Below are 14,473 nucleotides of genomic sequence, written 5' to 3'. Positions count from 1 at the left end.
CAGGCATTAAACCCCCTTTTCATAGAGCATGGTCTGGGACTACACTTTAGGCACAGGCATTAAACCCCCTTTTCACAGAGCATGGCCTGGGACTACACTTTAGGCACAGGCATTAAACCCCCTTTTCACAGAGCATGGCCTGGGTCTACACTTTAGGCACAGGCATTAAACCCCCTTTTCATAGAGCATGGTCTGGGACTACACTTTAGGCACAGGCATTAAACCCCCTTTTCATAGAGCATGGTCTGGGTCTACACTTTAGGCACAGGCATTAAACCCCCTTTTCACAGAGCATGGCCTGGGTCTACACTTTAGGCACAGGCATTAAACTCCCTTTTCACAGAGCATGGTCTGGGACTACACTTTAGGCACAGGCATTAAACCCCCTTTTCATAGAGCATGGTCTGGGACTACACTTTAGGCACAGGCATTAAACCCCCTTTTCATAGAGCATGGTCTGGGTCTACACTTTAGGCACAGGCATTAAACCCCCTTTTCACAGAGCATGGCCTGGGACTACACTTTAGGCACAGGCATTAAACCCCCTTTTCATAGAGCATGGCCTGGGTCTACACTTTAGGCACAGGCATTAAACCCCCTTTTCACAGAGCATGGCCTGGGTCTACACTTTAGGCACAGGCATTAAACCCCCTTTTCACAGAGCATGGTCTGAGACTACACTTTAGGCACAGGCATTAAACCCCCTTTTCACAGAGCATGGCCTGGGTCTACACTTTAGGCACAGGCATTAAACCCCCTTTTCACAGAGCATGGCCTGGGTCTACACTTTAGGCACAGGCATTAAACCCCCTTTTCACAGAGCATGGCCTGGGTCTACACTTTAGGCACAGGCATTAAACTCCCTTTTCACAGAGCATGGCCTGGGTCTACACTTTAGGCACAGGCATTAAACCCCCTTTTCACAGAGCATGGCCTGGGTCTACACTTTAGGCACAGGCATTAAACCCCCTTTTCACAGAGCATGGCCTGGGACTACACTTTAGGCACAGGCATTAAACCCCCTTTTCATAGAGCATGGCCTGGGTCTACACTTTAGGCACAGGCATTAAACCCCCTTTTCACAGAGCATGGCCTGGGACTACACTTTAGGCACAGGCATTAAACCCCCTTTTCACAGAGCATGGCCTGGGTCTACACTTTAGGCACAGGCATTAAACCCCCTTTTCACAGAGCATGGCTTGGGTCTACACTTTAGGCACAGGCATTAAACCCCCTTTTCACAGAGCATGGCCTGGGTCTACACTTTAGGCACAGGCATTAAACCCCCTTTTCACAGAGCATGGCCTGGGTCTACACTTTAGGCACAGGCATTAAACCCCCTTTTCACAGAGCATGGCCTGGGTCTACACTTTAGGCACAGGCATTAAACCCCCTTTTCACAGAGCATGGCCCATTAAAAGATTATGTCTCTATTTCAAGGATGAGAGGTATTAAGATAAAGTGTTCAAGGTCAATAGGTCTGGATGACATGATGGATATATCATTTGACCAAAGTCAAATTGTTCTATCTGCTTATGTTCACCGAGGACTGATAAGCCCTTCGGGCAGTCAAGAGATGTTCTTTTTGTGTCAAATTTCAAGTTCATAGGCAATACAGGCCATTTTATTATACCCCAAATCTTTATTTCTCTAAATAATCCATGTAAGCTTCAGCAGGCCATATTTTGATATTTCACAGGGCAAAGTGGCTCTTTAAACTGCAGCAGGCATAATTTAAATATTACGTGAGGCAATGTCACCCTCTTAACGGAAGTATTACACATAGGAAGGTTGCCCTGTAAACTGCAGTGAGCAACATTTTGATTTATCACCGCCTGGGTGCAAAAAGGTACCATGTTACATTGAAATTAGAAGGCACATGGTACCTTTTTGCACCAATAGGGCAATTTATTGCACCACAATTTTCTTCTTATAATGCATATAACATGCATCATCCTTGTCATTAGCATCGCTGCCTCAGGTTTACAAAATGCTCTTTTGCCCTCCCAACAATGCAATATTTATATAATGTGGAGAGCAAGACCTTCCAGGTCATTTGTAAATCATCCAGTTTCCAAGATATGTGCCAAAATCGATTGTTTGGTAAGGCCATATTTAAAGATCATAAGGGAAATCAATTTTGATTAATGTACAGTTTACATATGAATGTTTAGGGTGACATATTTTAGTTTCGAGGTGAAATCCTTTAATATAATGTTAAACGTAACAAGTGTTACATGATGAATACAACACATCACATTTGAAAATCAGAATATGTCCAAGTCAAAAATGTGTGTTAATCATTAAAATTGTACAGTAAGTTGTAGTTTCTAAAAATATTCTGTGTAGAAACATTTATGTAAAAATGTTCTCAGGTACAAGGAGAGGAGCGATTAATGGTTTACAAACTTACAATACCAAGTAATCTCACTAAAATAACCTTCCTAAAAGCTTCTTCAACTCTGGTAAAATTGTTGAAGTTTATTACAAATAATTAATAACTACAGTACTATAGCTCACCATGTGTCAGCAGTAACTGGTTGTCTTAATGTTCATTTTTCTTCCGCTTGTAACCAAACATAAAGGTTACATATAGTTGCTCAACGTTATTATTACTTGAGCTTGATTGCAGTTGAAGTACTTACTACTTATTTGAAACGCACTAAAGAATGCTCCCACAGTGCGGATCGCAGCCTTGACCGCCCGGTCCCTAGGCTGACACCATATCCATTATGCCATGATGACCCTGCTATGCTCATCTTAATTGAAGTCTTTTTACATTGTTGAAAACCACATTATATATTCAGTAGTCAACACATTGTAAATGGTGAGAGAACCGATGATCATATCATAATATCCGTTGTTGTTTTTTGACCATTTGTGTACATTGGTGCGACTATGTTCTTCAATTTACCTCGGCATGTTAATAAGTGCTTTTCATTTGGAGATTTAAGGATGGCCAGTGGTTTTGTTAAATAGTTTGCCATAACATTTTAGATTTTCATTAGAGTTGCACACACAATTTTTCCTGGAATATTTAGAAGAATTAAAAAAATGGACAGCTTTACATATACTAGCTTGGACAATGATCACAAAAAGAAACGAAGCAAAATAGAAACAATACTACCCATGTTAACTTGTTGTTTAATGAAGATAAAGTTTTTTTATGAAGAAATTGTTCACTTAATTTTTCAACCTTAAGAAGGCAAGTAAATTCTGTTCATTGATTTTTGTCTTTTCACAATATATATTTTGCTTGCAAACATAAATAATAATACATCATGGGACTAGTCTTTTTGTTTTGTCCAGGAACAAACTGTTTATAACTGAATTATGTTTGACCTACAATCCTGAATGAAGCTCGTCAGGAAGCCAGTCTAATCGTGCCACTTGACCATTGTTTAAGGCATTTCAGCAACCTGCTTAGCAACAAAAATAAAAACACTTCTCTGAATCTAGGTTTGTGTGCTTTTTTCTGATCATCAATATAAAACTGTAAGCACAACTTGATTTTCTGAAGTTGATCACAATTATTAAAATGATAGCTATCATTTTGTGATGCTGAAGTAACCTTTATTGAGTCGCGTTCTGAGAAAACTGGGCATAATGCATGTGCGTAAAGTGTAGTCCAAGATAAGCCTGTGCAGTCTGCACAGGCTAATCAGGGACGACAATTTCTGCCTAAATTGGAATTTTGCTAAGAAGAAACTTCATTTCAACGAAAAATGTCATAAAAGCGGAAAGTGTCGTGCCTGATTAGCTTGTGCGGACTGCACAGGATAATCTGGGATGACACTTTACGCACATGCATTAAGACCAGTTTTCTCAGTACACGACTCTATTGATGATTGACCATGATAGCTCCCCTTAAGCGTTTCAACCTCAATAAAAGACAAACTTTGGTAAGCTTGTAAATATTGTATATTGAATAACACTTTCAATGCTGTCAATAAGACTCGATATATCAAATCAAAATATAATTTCCCTGCAAGTTTTTAATATTTTACAAATATAATTTTGGCTGTTCTCTTTACTTTTTTGTATACAACATGTTCCTCCTTTGGCAATCTGATCCTCCCATTTTTGTAAATGATCCACTAAAAATCACAAATATATGAGTACATGGCAAGTAACCAAAAAAGTAATATACATTGTTTAAATCAGACATTACTAATAAATAGACATGAGAATAAACATAATAACATGTTGAAAGTGTATACTGAATTGTTTTACTAAAATAATCAAACAATATACTTTGCAACATGTTCACACTCATGTAAAGTAAATACAATTTCGGCTTTACCCCATTTCATAATCAGATTTGTAAAATCAATTTAAATACAGGTCAGTGTCCAAGATTATTTTTTTCAGCTTAAAAAAATACTTTGTCATGTAAGGCAAAATTATTATGCGACAATTATGTTTGTTCTGTCACATAATAAATTTATAAATAAATTGTGATTTTTATTCCGGAAAGAAACATGAAAGGGAAATGTTCACAATTTTTATATTTTGAAATGTGCCATTCAATGTCGGAATTCGACAAAAATTTAAAAGAAAAAAATGCTCGCAAATCGGGTAAAACAGATTAAATAAAAGACAAATGCCTGAAAGGGATCTTTTCAAGTTTTGGTAAATTGAAAAAGAAAATGTTTTAGATTAGCAATTTTCATTGTAGCTTTGATATTGATGAGGAAACAGTTAAACAGAACATTCACCATGCTCTAAAATATCAATTATATGCATCTTTTGACGATTTAAAAACCTGAAAATTATAAAGCATTGCAACGCGAAATGATTGAATAATTTGGAGAGTTCGTTGTTGTTGATATATTTTGTGACACTATGAGGATTGCTTATATAAAGTTTAAAATATATCAGTCATTGTATAAGCATGGATGGCCGAGTGGTCTAAGCGTTAGACTTTTACTTCAGGGGTCAGCGGTTCGAGCCCAGTTGAGTGTTACTTTTTTATCTTTCTTTAATTTTATTTTTCTTTTTTTTACGGGAGCTTTTTAGATCCCATGTTTACATTTATCAATATTAAATGTTTAAAGACAAATTTAAATACATGCCAAAACCTGTGAAAAGGTCACTTTGCCTATCTGGCTTGAATATTTCATGTTGGCAGATAACGGTAGTACATTTTATAAGTAATCTATGTTTTCACCACAATCTGAAGAAATGTTTAACAACAAAAGTACTGTAATCTAATTTCACTGAAAAGCATAACAAATGCTTAATACTTTTTTAAACCCAGGGTTAAACTTTTAACAAGAAGATATTGTTAGTACAGCTCTATGTTCTGAGTGTTAATATGCCTAGTTTACAATTATACATTACATAAATCTTTTGTTGTAAGAATTTATGATAAACATTGGAGAATGCGTCCATTCGTGAACATTTCCCTTCATGAAAATAAAATTAACATATTTTAATTATAATAAAAAATAATATTGTATTAATCTTTTCAACCAACAAACAAAGTTTTCTTTGCCTAGCTGTACTAAAAATGTGTTTATTATAAAAATAAAGATGCACCTGGCTTCCATGTAATTAGTTTCATCAAAATATTAGTTGTAAACAAAAATTTAAACATTTGTTTAAGTAACTGAAGACTTCATCAATAACAAAACTTCCAAATGAATTTCTAAAGCACATAGCTCAAGGTTTAACCAATAACTGGCCCAATCAAACTGCAAACAACATCATCTACACTCCATTCAATTTCCGCATACGTATCAATTTCGGATTAATGCCCAATTTCATTGATCGCATGGCCATAGCCCTGTTGAAGTGTCGCTGGGGTTTACCCTCCGCAGCCTCATCGTAGTTTGCCTCCATCGACGTAATAACACCGAAGACTACGCCCATTATTAGGAAGAGAATGATAAACAACGTGTACTGTGTCATCGAGGGGCTCGGGGCTCCTTTAAGATCGCGTAAATGAGCCTCTGCCCGTTGAAAACCTGGGTTGAGTTCCAAGGCGTGTTCAAAATGCATACTCGCCTCTTTAACATGGCCATATGCCTTTAATATCTCGCCCAGAGTAAAATGTTGATGCCACGAGTCTTGCTCGTTTGGCTGCATTATAAGCGACTTGCGCGTTAAGAAAATAGCGTCGTCTAGGTACTGCAGATGAAATAAAATTCTTGCGAGGTATAAAAGGATATCGGGACTATTAGGTGAGATCGACAATGCTTTTCTGAAACATTCTATGGAAAACTGTGTGTTGCCTTTTATCCGCCAATAATTTCCAATCTGCGTGAGTGTATCTGGAGATTTGGGATTCTGAAAATAGAGAAGATTGTACAATAAATGTTGTTAAACATTTATTAACTTTAGCAAGACAGAGTTAACTGTTAATTTTGAATAAGTCACTTTATTGATTGTTGTCAGACTTCCTGGCTTTTTTTGTCCCCTACCGGTGAAACTGGAGGGGACTTATGGTTTGCGCTCTGTGTGTCAGTCAGTCTGTCTGTCTGTCACATTTTTCTGGATCCTGCGATAACTTAAAAAGTTCTTCATATTTTTTCATGAAACTTGCAACATGGATTGATGGCAATATGGGCATTATGCACGTCATTTCATTTTGTTCCTACGTCAAAAATTGTGGTTGCAATTCTGAAAATGGTGGAATTTCTGGCAATGGTGGAGCCGGTAGGGGGCCATATTGCTTGACAATAGCCTTGTTCTAAACTGTTTGTATACAAGGTACATTGTAAGTATTTTAGTATTTTTAATGTTTATATAATGTGAGTGACACAAAACATACATTAAACAATCAAAGCAAAAGAAAATATGAGCACGCTGTTTTGGGAACAGCTTTAGTTATTTGTTGTTTTTTATTTTTCTTATTTTCTGTGTTGTTGTTAAACAGAACCATCAAATTTAGAACAAAAAATAAAATAAATCAATGGAATAGTACAAAATACAAGTCAATTATTCTAAAAACAACCTTAGGAATGTTTTACGAATCTAAAAGGGACTTTTACAGTTTGGCAAAACGACTATATTCAAACAAATGGTCACAGATTCGAAAAATAATGTATGAATTTTATTCAAAGAAGCAATGTAACACTAATGTTTAAAAAAATGCTTTAAACTTTTATCTTTTTATTATCGCTTTCAACAACTATTCTAAATATTACAGTTTTGTTGATAAATTCATTCAATGCCACTATGACATTTTAAAAAAAATATGAAAATCTGTGAGCAAGTACCTTTAAAAATGATTTATATAATTGTATGCCAAAGTACAAATCCAGTCTTTTAGTGAATAAGTTGGGATCTTTAAAATAATAATCACTCTAATACAAAAACGAGTAAAATAGAATTTTGATTGCATTGGCATTGTTGTGCCTGCAATGGTCGTGACCTCCAACATTCAACACTGGGAAGTCCGGACCCACACAATTTTTGTGTGACAGCCCTTTTACCATTTGGCAAAAGTTTTAGCCAACCCACAAACAGTGGTTTAATCAGTATTATGTACAATTTTACAAACCAAATGTACTGGTTTATCACTTGCGCTTTCCAATTAAAATTTGCAATTGCACTTTGCAAAACAAATATTCCATCAAAAGTACCAAACAGTTTGAATAATCTTAAACTCCATTATTTTAATACTAGTACTAAATATGGCATTAATACCTGGTTCACGCAGCAAAAAAATACAAGCCAAAAAGCCAAATCATCAATACCTCTTTCTTCTGCTTCCGTAATTTAATTTCGAGTTCTGTCATGTCAACTTCTGGAGAAGACCTCGATCCCTTCTTGCGGAACATCAAGGCGACCTCCGGTTCTGGAACGTGGGGATGCTCGCTTCGATTGGCGATTCCTCGTAGATGGTCATACTGAGTAAAATTCACAGGTTTACCACAAGTCAGTACTCTCTTGTTATCTTTAAGTTCATCCTTATGTTCTTTGGCCTCCTTTTTACTCGTCTGTTTTTGGGATTCACTCGGCATGGCACAATAATCACATCTGAAGAGCAACCAAAATGTGATTACAAATATTAATGGTAATATAATATAGAAATTATTATATTAAATGCAGTACATGTAATTTCTTTTGACTGCATAAGAATTCTACAGAACTGAAGTAAATAGAAGCTCTACCCCATTTAATAGCATTTATTTGTTTAACGATACATAAACACTGACAAATACTAGTATGGCAAGTTCTGTGCTGCTAAATGAAAACTGTAACAACAACAAACGTTCCATACAACAGTTAATTATAATAGGAAGACCCTTAAACAAGTAACCTTGGTTTAAAAACGTGAAAAATACAAACATTCTCCAACAATTTAAAATCTAAAATGGTTTTCAATTCGTCATCTTGTTTTGTTTAACAGATGATTTCATGTCAGGATCTTATTCATTCAGTTTGCGCTAATGTGCATGGTTTGGAGCGCAATTGCCTGTGCTTTCTATTATGTACGTGCGCTATTAATTATTATAATAGATTATGGGCAATTTCAAAATCATGGGAAAACTCCATTCGTTCCTTGATGCAATTCCATTAAGTTATGTATCGCCCCACTCACACTTTCATTTTTGTTCAACTCTCTCTTTTGTTTTTTCTTTTTTCTTGCTGAAACACTAAGAGCAGAGTGCTCTGCAAATTAATAACATAAGGATAATTCAAAACAACTACGTCATGCTCCCAAAGCTGCCCAATGCAACTCTCTCGTACATGTATGAGCGTAAATGTTCAGATATTGACGTGAAAATATAAACAAGCAGTACCGTACATGAAATTTCTTTTATCAAATCAATCAATGCTATCAGATCTAGCATTGAAATTGGGACTATTGCTATAAGGAACATTGATTTTTGTATTGATTAACTTTATTTGAGAAGTATTTGTGATTTTGAGTGTTTATGGATCTTTAAATGGATACAAACTGTTTACTATTTGTGCATTTTGACTAAATACGGCTGGAATAATGATGGTGTTATCTGAAAAAAGGTTCTTGTCCAGCTGGTTATTCTGCCTATTTAAAATTTCAAGATTTGCATTATACTATAAAAATCCTTAAAACTGATATTGCAGTTGAGGTTAATTTTCTTGTAAAAAAATGTCAACAGACGATGTAGTATGGCAAAAACTCATAAATAAACTATTTTGTTTTACTTAGGAAAACTATATGAAATTAGAATTATACACAAAAGAAGAAATATTTGATGAATAACAATACTGACCTCTTTTTGTTGCATTTTTTGATCAGCAAAACAATAATGACATTTTGTAACTGACTGCAGCATATGCGAACATTCTATCAAGGAATATCACGCAATCTTCAAACCCACAACGCAACAAGAACCAACCATAAATTATGTCTTATATGACAAGTAGAAAGTTTGCAACAAACTACACGGAAGAGGGGAAATCCTCTTTCTGCCCACCTTGCCACTGAGCCTTGAAAAATAAGTGAGAAAAGGCTGCCTGGTAAGCCAAACAAATTCCTGCTTTTTTGGGTCTATTCAAATCTTTTTTCTTAATTATAAACTATGAGTGGAAAAAATATCTCTTTAATTGCGTGCCATAATTTTAAGAACGCGGTGGTGTAGTGGCTGAGGTGACCCAGTGCTCCAGCAAGGATTTGAAAAGGGCAGGGGGGGGCTTTTTTGTCAAAAGGGCACTTTGGACACGCAGTATTTTGGTCAAAAGGGTGCTTTTGAGCGCGCGGGAGGCGTTTCTGGAATGCTTCCTCTTCAGTGCTCCAGCTAGGATTTGAAAAGGGAAGGGGGGGCTTTTTGTCAAAAGGGCACTTTGGACATGCAGTATTTTGTCAAAAGGGCACTTTTGAGCGTGCGGGGCGTTTTCTGGAATGATTCCTCTTGCATGTTAATTTAAATGTTATTAATAATTGTTTAGAATATATTATTCCCATTATCATTAAACAATTCAAATATAATGTCTACAATGAGAAATAAATTAATTACAATGTATTGTAATTACAGATTTAATGAATCATCATATGTAAAAAAAATAAAATAATCTTTTTAGGGCAGAGGGGGCCCTAGGAAGGGAAGGGCGGAGGTTTGGGAGGGCAGGGCGGGGCGCCCTTCAATTTAGGCCTAGCTGGAGCACTGACTGGTGTCCGCATAGCCATCGGGAGTTCATGGATTCCCTCCCTACTTGAGGAGTTATCATTATCTCCTCCATAGACACCAAGTATACTGCAAACACGGTGGACTCGCGGTACTTCATGAATATTCACTTTCGTCTAGAAACCATCTTCATATATCAGAAAATGATTAAAAGGACAATTATATTTAACTTCACTTTAATGGACAATTGCCTTTTTATGACGAAAATCCTTCAAAATTCACTGCCGTAGAACAAATCCAACACCACTGTCCACCATTGTTGTTTATTTTTTTCGCCCGGTAGACTCGCGGGTAAATAGGTTAAAGTTTAAACAGCACCAATATTAAATATAACATGAATGCTCAAAACTCTGACATATCATTCAAAGTAACAATCAATAACGTATATAACAATTTAAATATATGAAATTTGGGACATCAAATAAAATAAATAGCACAGTTATTTTCAAGCACTGTCTTATTTTTCGTTCCGACAATTAACCTTAGTATAAAAATTCAAATATTCTTAAAGTCTGAACTTTACGACTTTTAATTACCAAAATCAATTCCAAATTGTAGCGTGAGATATTTTCTGTCAGATTTGACAAGTAGGTCACGCAGATTTGTTTATTAACAAAATCTAGAGGGCGCTAATGAAATACCGCTAGTTCAACCTGACCTGCGAGTCAACCGGGTTTGAGTATACTAGTTTCTTCCCAGGAAACGGACTTGGAAGTGTCCTAGTCAATATAAACTGCCGCCATAAGAGTCTTTTGATGATTTTTGCTTTGGCAGACTCTTGGCGTCAATAGTCCACTCTATCTTTTTAATAGCAAGAGTTCCGACAAGAATTTTGGTCGCATCACTCCTGAATTTAAATACACACATATTTATGACTATTATGAAAGAACGTTGCCTAAATAGTATATATGAGCAAAATATATATCGAAATTTACCTGTTAATAAACTATATTTCGAGTTGTGTTTATCCAATATAATCCTTGTATAGTATAGGTTCAAGTTATCTCCCTTGAACTGGAGGTTAAATTCAACTATGTTTGTAACTGAGTTCGAACACAAAAAAATTATTTGTGCAATATGCGCAAAACAGTAAGAAATGAAATTGGAAATAGTAAGAAGAAGAAGCAAAAAAGAATTATAACTATTATAACTCAAAATATTAGAATTGACAGCACCAAAATAACCCAAAAGTAATAGGTACGAAATAGCTATGGTACGAAATAACAACAACAAAACAATGCCAAAATGGTTGCCTTTGAGAAAATGATTGTTCCATGTCTATGATTTCGAATGAAATACAGGTAATTTTTGTGATCTAAGTTCATATTTGTCAAACAACGGGTAGATTTCAGATATATACACTTGTAAATACTGTAATTCCCCATAATAATATTGTATTTATTTTTCGTTATGGTTTTTACAGACCGGTTTGTTTCAGCGTTCAGATTTATTCTGAACGCGAATTATTTCAGCTAGGCAGTGTCCTAGTTGCAATAATTCAACTATCAGCTTATAACCCAATGGGTTGCTGTAGTTGCAATGTGCTCTAGCTCTCTTTGCCATGGGGGCAAAATGTTATCAAACAATGCAAGGGTTAAGGAACACTGAAACTGCAAGAACTTATACAACTTTACTTATCTAAACCACAAACTCATCCAACTGGTACCATTAAAGCCAAGAAATAATTGATTTTATTGACTTAGGTTTTGTATCCGCCATATTGGAAAATTTACCCCAATATTGGTTAGGTCGCAGAACACCAATATTTTGCACGTCGGGGTTATGTGCTCCAGCCTATAAAGTCGATAACGATGTGGTATTCGATACAGAATACACTGTTTCAAAATTTAAAACATGAACATGTCAGCGAGAAAAGTGTGTTGAAACATCATCGTGTTTTTATAGGGTGCATGCAAAGGATGACATCGAGTAGGTTGCCATTCAGGTAAATTTTACATGTTTATGAAGTTTATTCATTATTTTCCTCAATTTGTCTCAAAAGAACGTCTGTTTAGTGAAGCGCACGATTCTGCTGCGCTGAAACTGCACCCATGTTTATGAAGGGGTGCATATGGACTTGCCAGAGCCGCCATAGCAAAAATTATCAAAGGCTCTGGGAGTCCGTTTATATGGACTAGGAAGTGTCAATACCCAGCCACCTATAATAGGCCTTCCTGTAAAAGTCAGCAATTGACTGTGGTCTATAGGAACTATGAAGTAAAAGTAATTGACTGGGGCCATCATCAATTGGTAATGTTTCCTGACCAGACACTTAATAAATATTTTAAGACAGCAGTTGAACAGATCACCTTTGCAGGGTTTGGAATGGGACTTTGTTCAACATGCTTCTCCATCTCCTGCAAACGGAGCATTCGACATGCTCGTCAACCATCCAACCACCTTCATCTAACCGTTTATTGTTAAAATTCTAAACATCGGATCATCGCTCGGACCGCCCGGCAACTGGTCATCTTCGGCCTGAACAACTTTTCCAACGTCAAGATTTAACCTCCAATGATTTGCCGACAGAGAACTGCGAGAGTTGCTGCTTACAATGTGCACAGATATGATATACATTGCCATGTACGACATACATGGCAATTCGTAGCTCATTCTTCCGCTATGGCGCCACAGAGGCGAGAAAATCCACTTGAAAATGTTGACAGATGGTGCCAAATATTTTCAAAATGGCGGGGTCGATTATTTCCGGTCTATTTTTGTAGTCAGAGTTGTCGTTCCTTGCTCTCACATATATGCTGGGTTTATTAGTCTTTCTCAATTCTACCAAATGTTTATATCTATCCAAAATGCATAATAATTAATCATTCGATAAATAATTAGTAGCACACGATGATGAAGGGCAAATTAAGTTACGTGTCAATCGTACATTCATGTTCACACACACACAAGGGGCCGTCCATAAAGTATGTCACCCCCTCCCCCTGTCATAACATCTTGGAGCCCCCTAAAGTACGTCACAAAGAATCTAGTGTCTGCATTATTTCAAGGAGATACATTTTCTCTGATAAACATAAAGAGAGAGTTTGGCAATGTAAAAATATAACCATTAACTAATTAATAGAGGCCATTAACCAAGTTTATCAACACCACGAGGTCTTGCATTTACCTCGTTTTTCCAACACTTATAAGAACCCGCGAGCTTTCGGCCTCAGGCTTTTATGGCTGTACTAAGGGTTGTTACGGTGGGCAGTATGAATAGTTATCCATGTGTTAATTAACCTCTAATAAAAACGAAATAATAATTTAGATTCTCTTTCAACCCTTTACTCTAACTAAACAAGAGGCCTAAAAGGCCCAAAGTCGCTCACCTGAGATAACAAGATCTTATTCGGGCAAATCTTCTGACCAAGTTTCATGAAGATCGGAAAATAAAACGTGACCTCTAGAGTGTAAACAAGGTTTTACTATAGCCATATCAGGAGAAATTGCCCCGCCCCCTGGCAGCCATGTTTTTCAACCAGCCGGCATCATTTTCAACTCTTTCAAGATAATATCGTGTTAAATCTTCTGACCAAGTTTCATGAAGATCGGACAGTAAATGCATGTGGCCTCTAGAGTGCCCCGCCTCTTGGAAGCCATGTTTTCAAGCAAACATATTATTTTAGAATTCATCTAAGATTCATTGAGAACCAATCTTCTAACCAAATTTCATGAAGATTGGACAATAAATGTGGCCCTCTAGAGTGTAAACAAGTTTTACTTAAGCCATATATGGCCATTTAAGGAAAAATGCCCCGCCCTGGGTGACCATGTTTTAAAGCAACCAAACCATTTTTGAACTCATCCAAGATATCATTGGGACAAATCTTCTGACCAAGTTTCATGAAGATCGGAAAATAAATGTGGCCTCTAGAGTGTTAACAAGGTTTTACTACAGCCATATAGGAAAAATTCCCCGCCCCTGCGCCATGTTTTTCAACCAACCGGCATCATTTTCGAACTCGTCCAAGATATTATTGGGATGAATCTTCTGACCAAGTTTCATGAAGATGGAATAAATGGGGCCCCAAGTATGAATAACGCATATATATATATATATATATATATATATATATATATATATATATATATATATATATATATATATATATATATATATAAACAAAATCATACGAGATGTTACTTCGAAACTTATACCGGGTAGTCATAACTGGAATATAGCGAATAGAAAACAAATTATAACTGGTACACATGCATGTGTACATTTTAGACCAACGAATGCATACATTTATGAAACGTATTAATTGTACAACCATGCGTGATAAATGATAAAAGAGCTCATCTTAAGAGTAGTGAGTTCAAGTTTGTTGGTTATGAGTAAAGTCTCTAAT

The 14,473-nt window shown here is 36.2% G+C and overlaps 1 protein-coding gene across 1 annotated transcript; it reads right to left on the bottom strand.

Moving 5' to 3' along the window:
* Positions 1–3,898: 3,898 nt before the first annotated feature.
* LOC127842038 (tetratricopeptide repeat protein 17-like) lies at positions 3,899–12,813 on the bottom strand. Its single transcript, XM_052371355.1, has 3 exons — positions 12,431–12,813; positions 7,704–7,986; positions 3,899–6,291 (listed from the first exon to the last, which is right to left on the bottom strand). Exons 1-3 carry the CDS (start codon positions 12,511–12,513, stop codon positions 5,713–5,715), a joined length of 945 nt encoding a protein of 314 aa, XP_052227315.1. The 5' UTR covers positions 12,514–12,813; the 3' UTR covers positions 3,899–5,712.
* Positions 12,814–14,473: the final 1,660 nt, after the last annotated feature.

Source organism: Dreissena polymorpha, chromosome 8, assembly GCF_020536995.1.
Source record: "Dreissena polymorpha isolate Duluth1 chromosome 8, UMN_Dpol_1.0, whole genome shotgun sequence".
Classification (NCBI taxonomy): Eukaryota; Metazoa; Mollusca; class Bivalvia; order Myida; family Dreissenidae; genus Dreissena; species Dreissena polymorpha.
This window is presented reverse-complemented; position numbering and strand designations above follow the sequence as displayed.

Bases quoted from the DNA above. Each gene is read 5' to 3' on its own strand.
- LOC127842038 (XM_052371355.1), bottom strand. From the start codon at position 12,513: ATGGTTGACGAGCATGTCGAATGCTCCGTTTGCAGGAGATGGAGAAGC. The intron at 7,987-12,430 runs GTGATCTGTTCA...GTTGCTCTTCAG, and splicing joins CCATTCCAAACCCTGCAAAG to ATGTGATTATTGTGCCATGC. The intron at 6,292-7,703 runs GTATTGATGATT...CTCTATTTTCAG, and splicing joins TACGGAAGCAGAAGAAAGAG to AATCCCAAATCTCCAGATAC.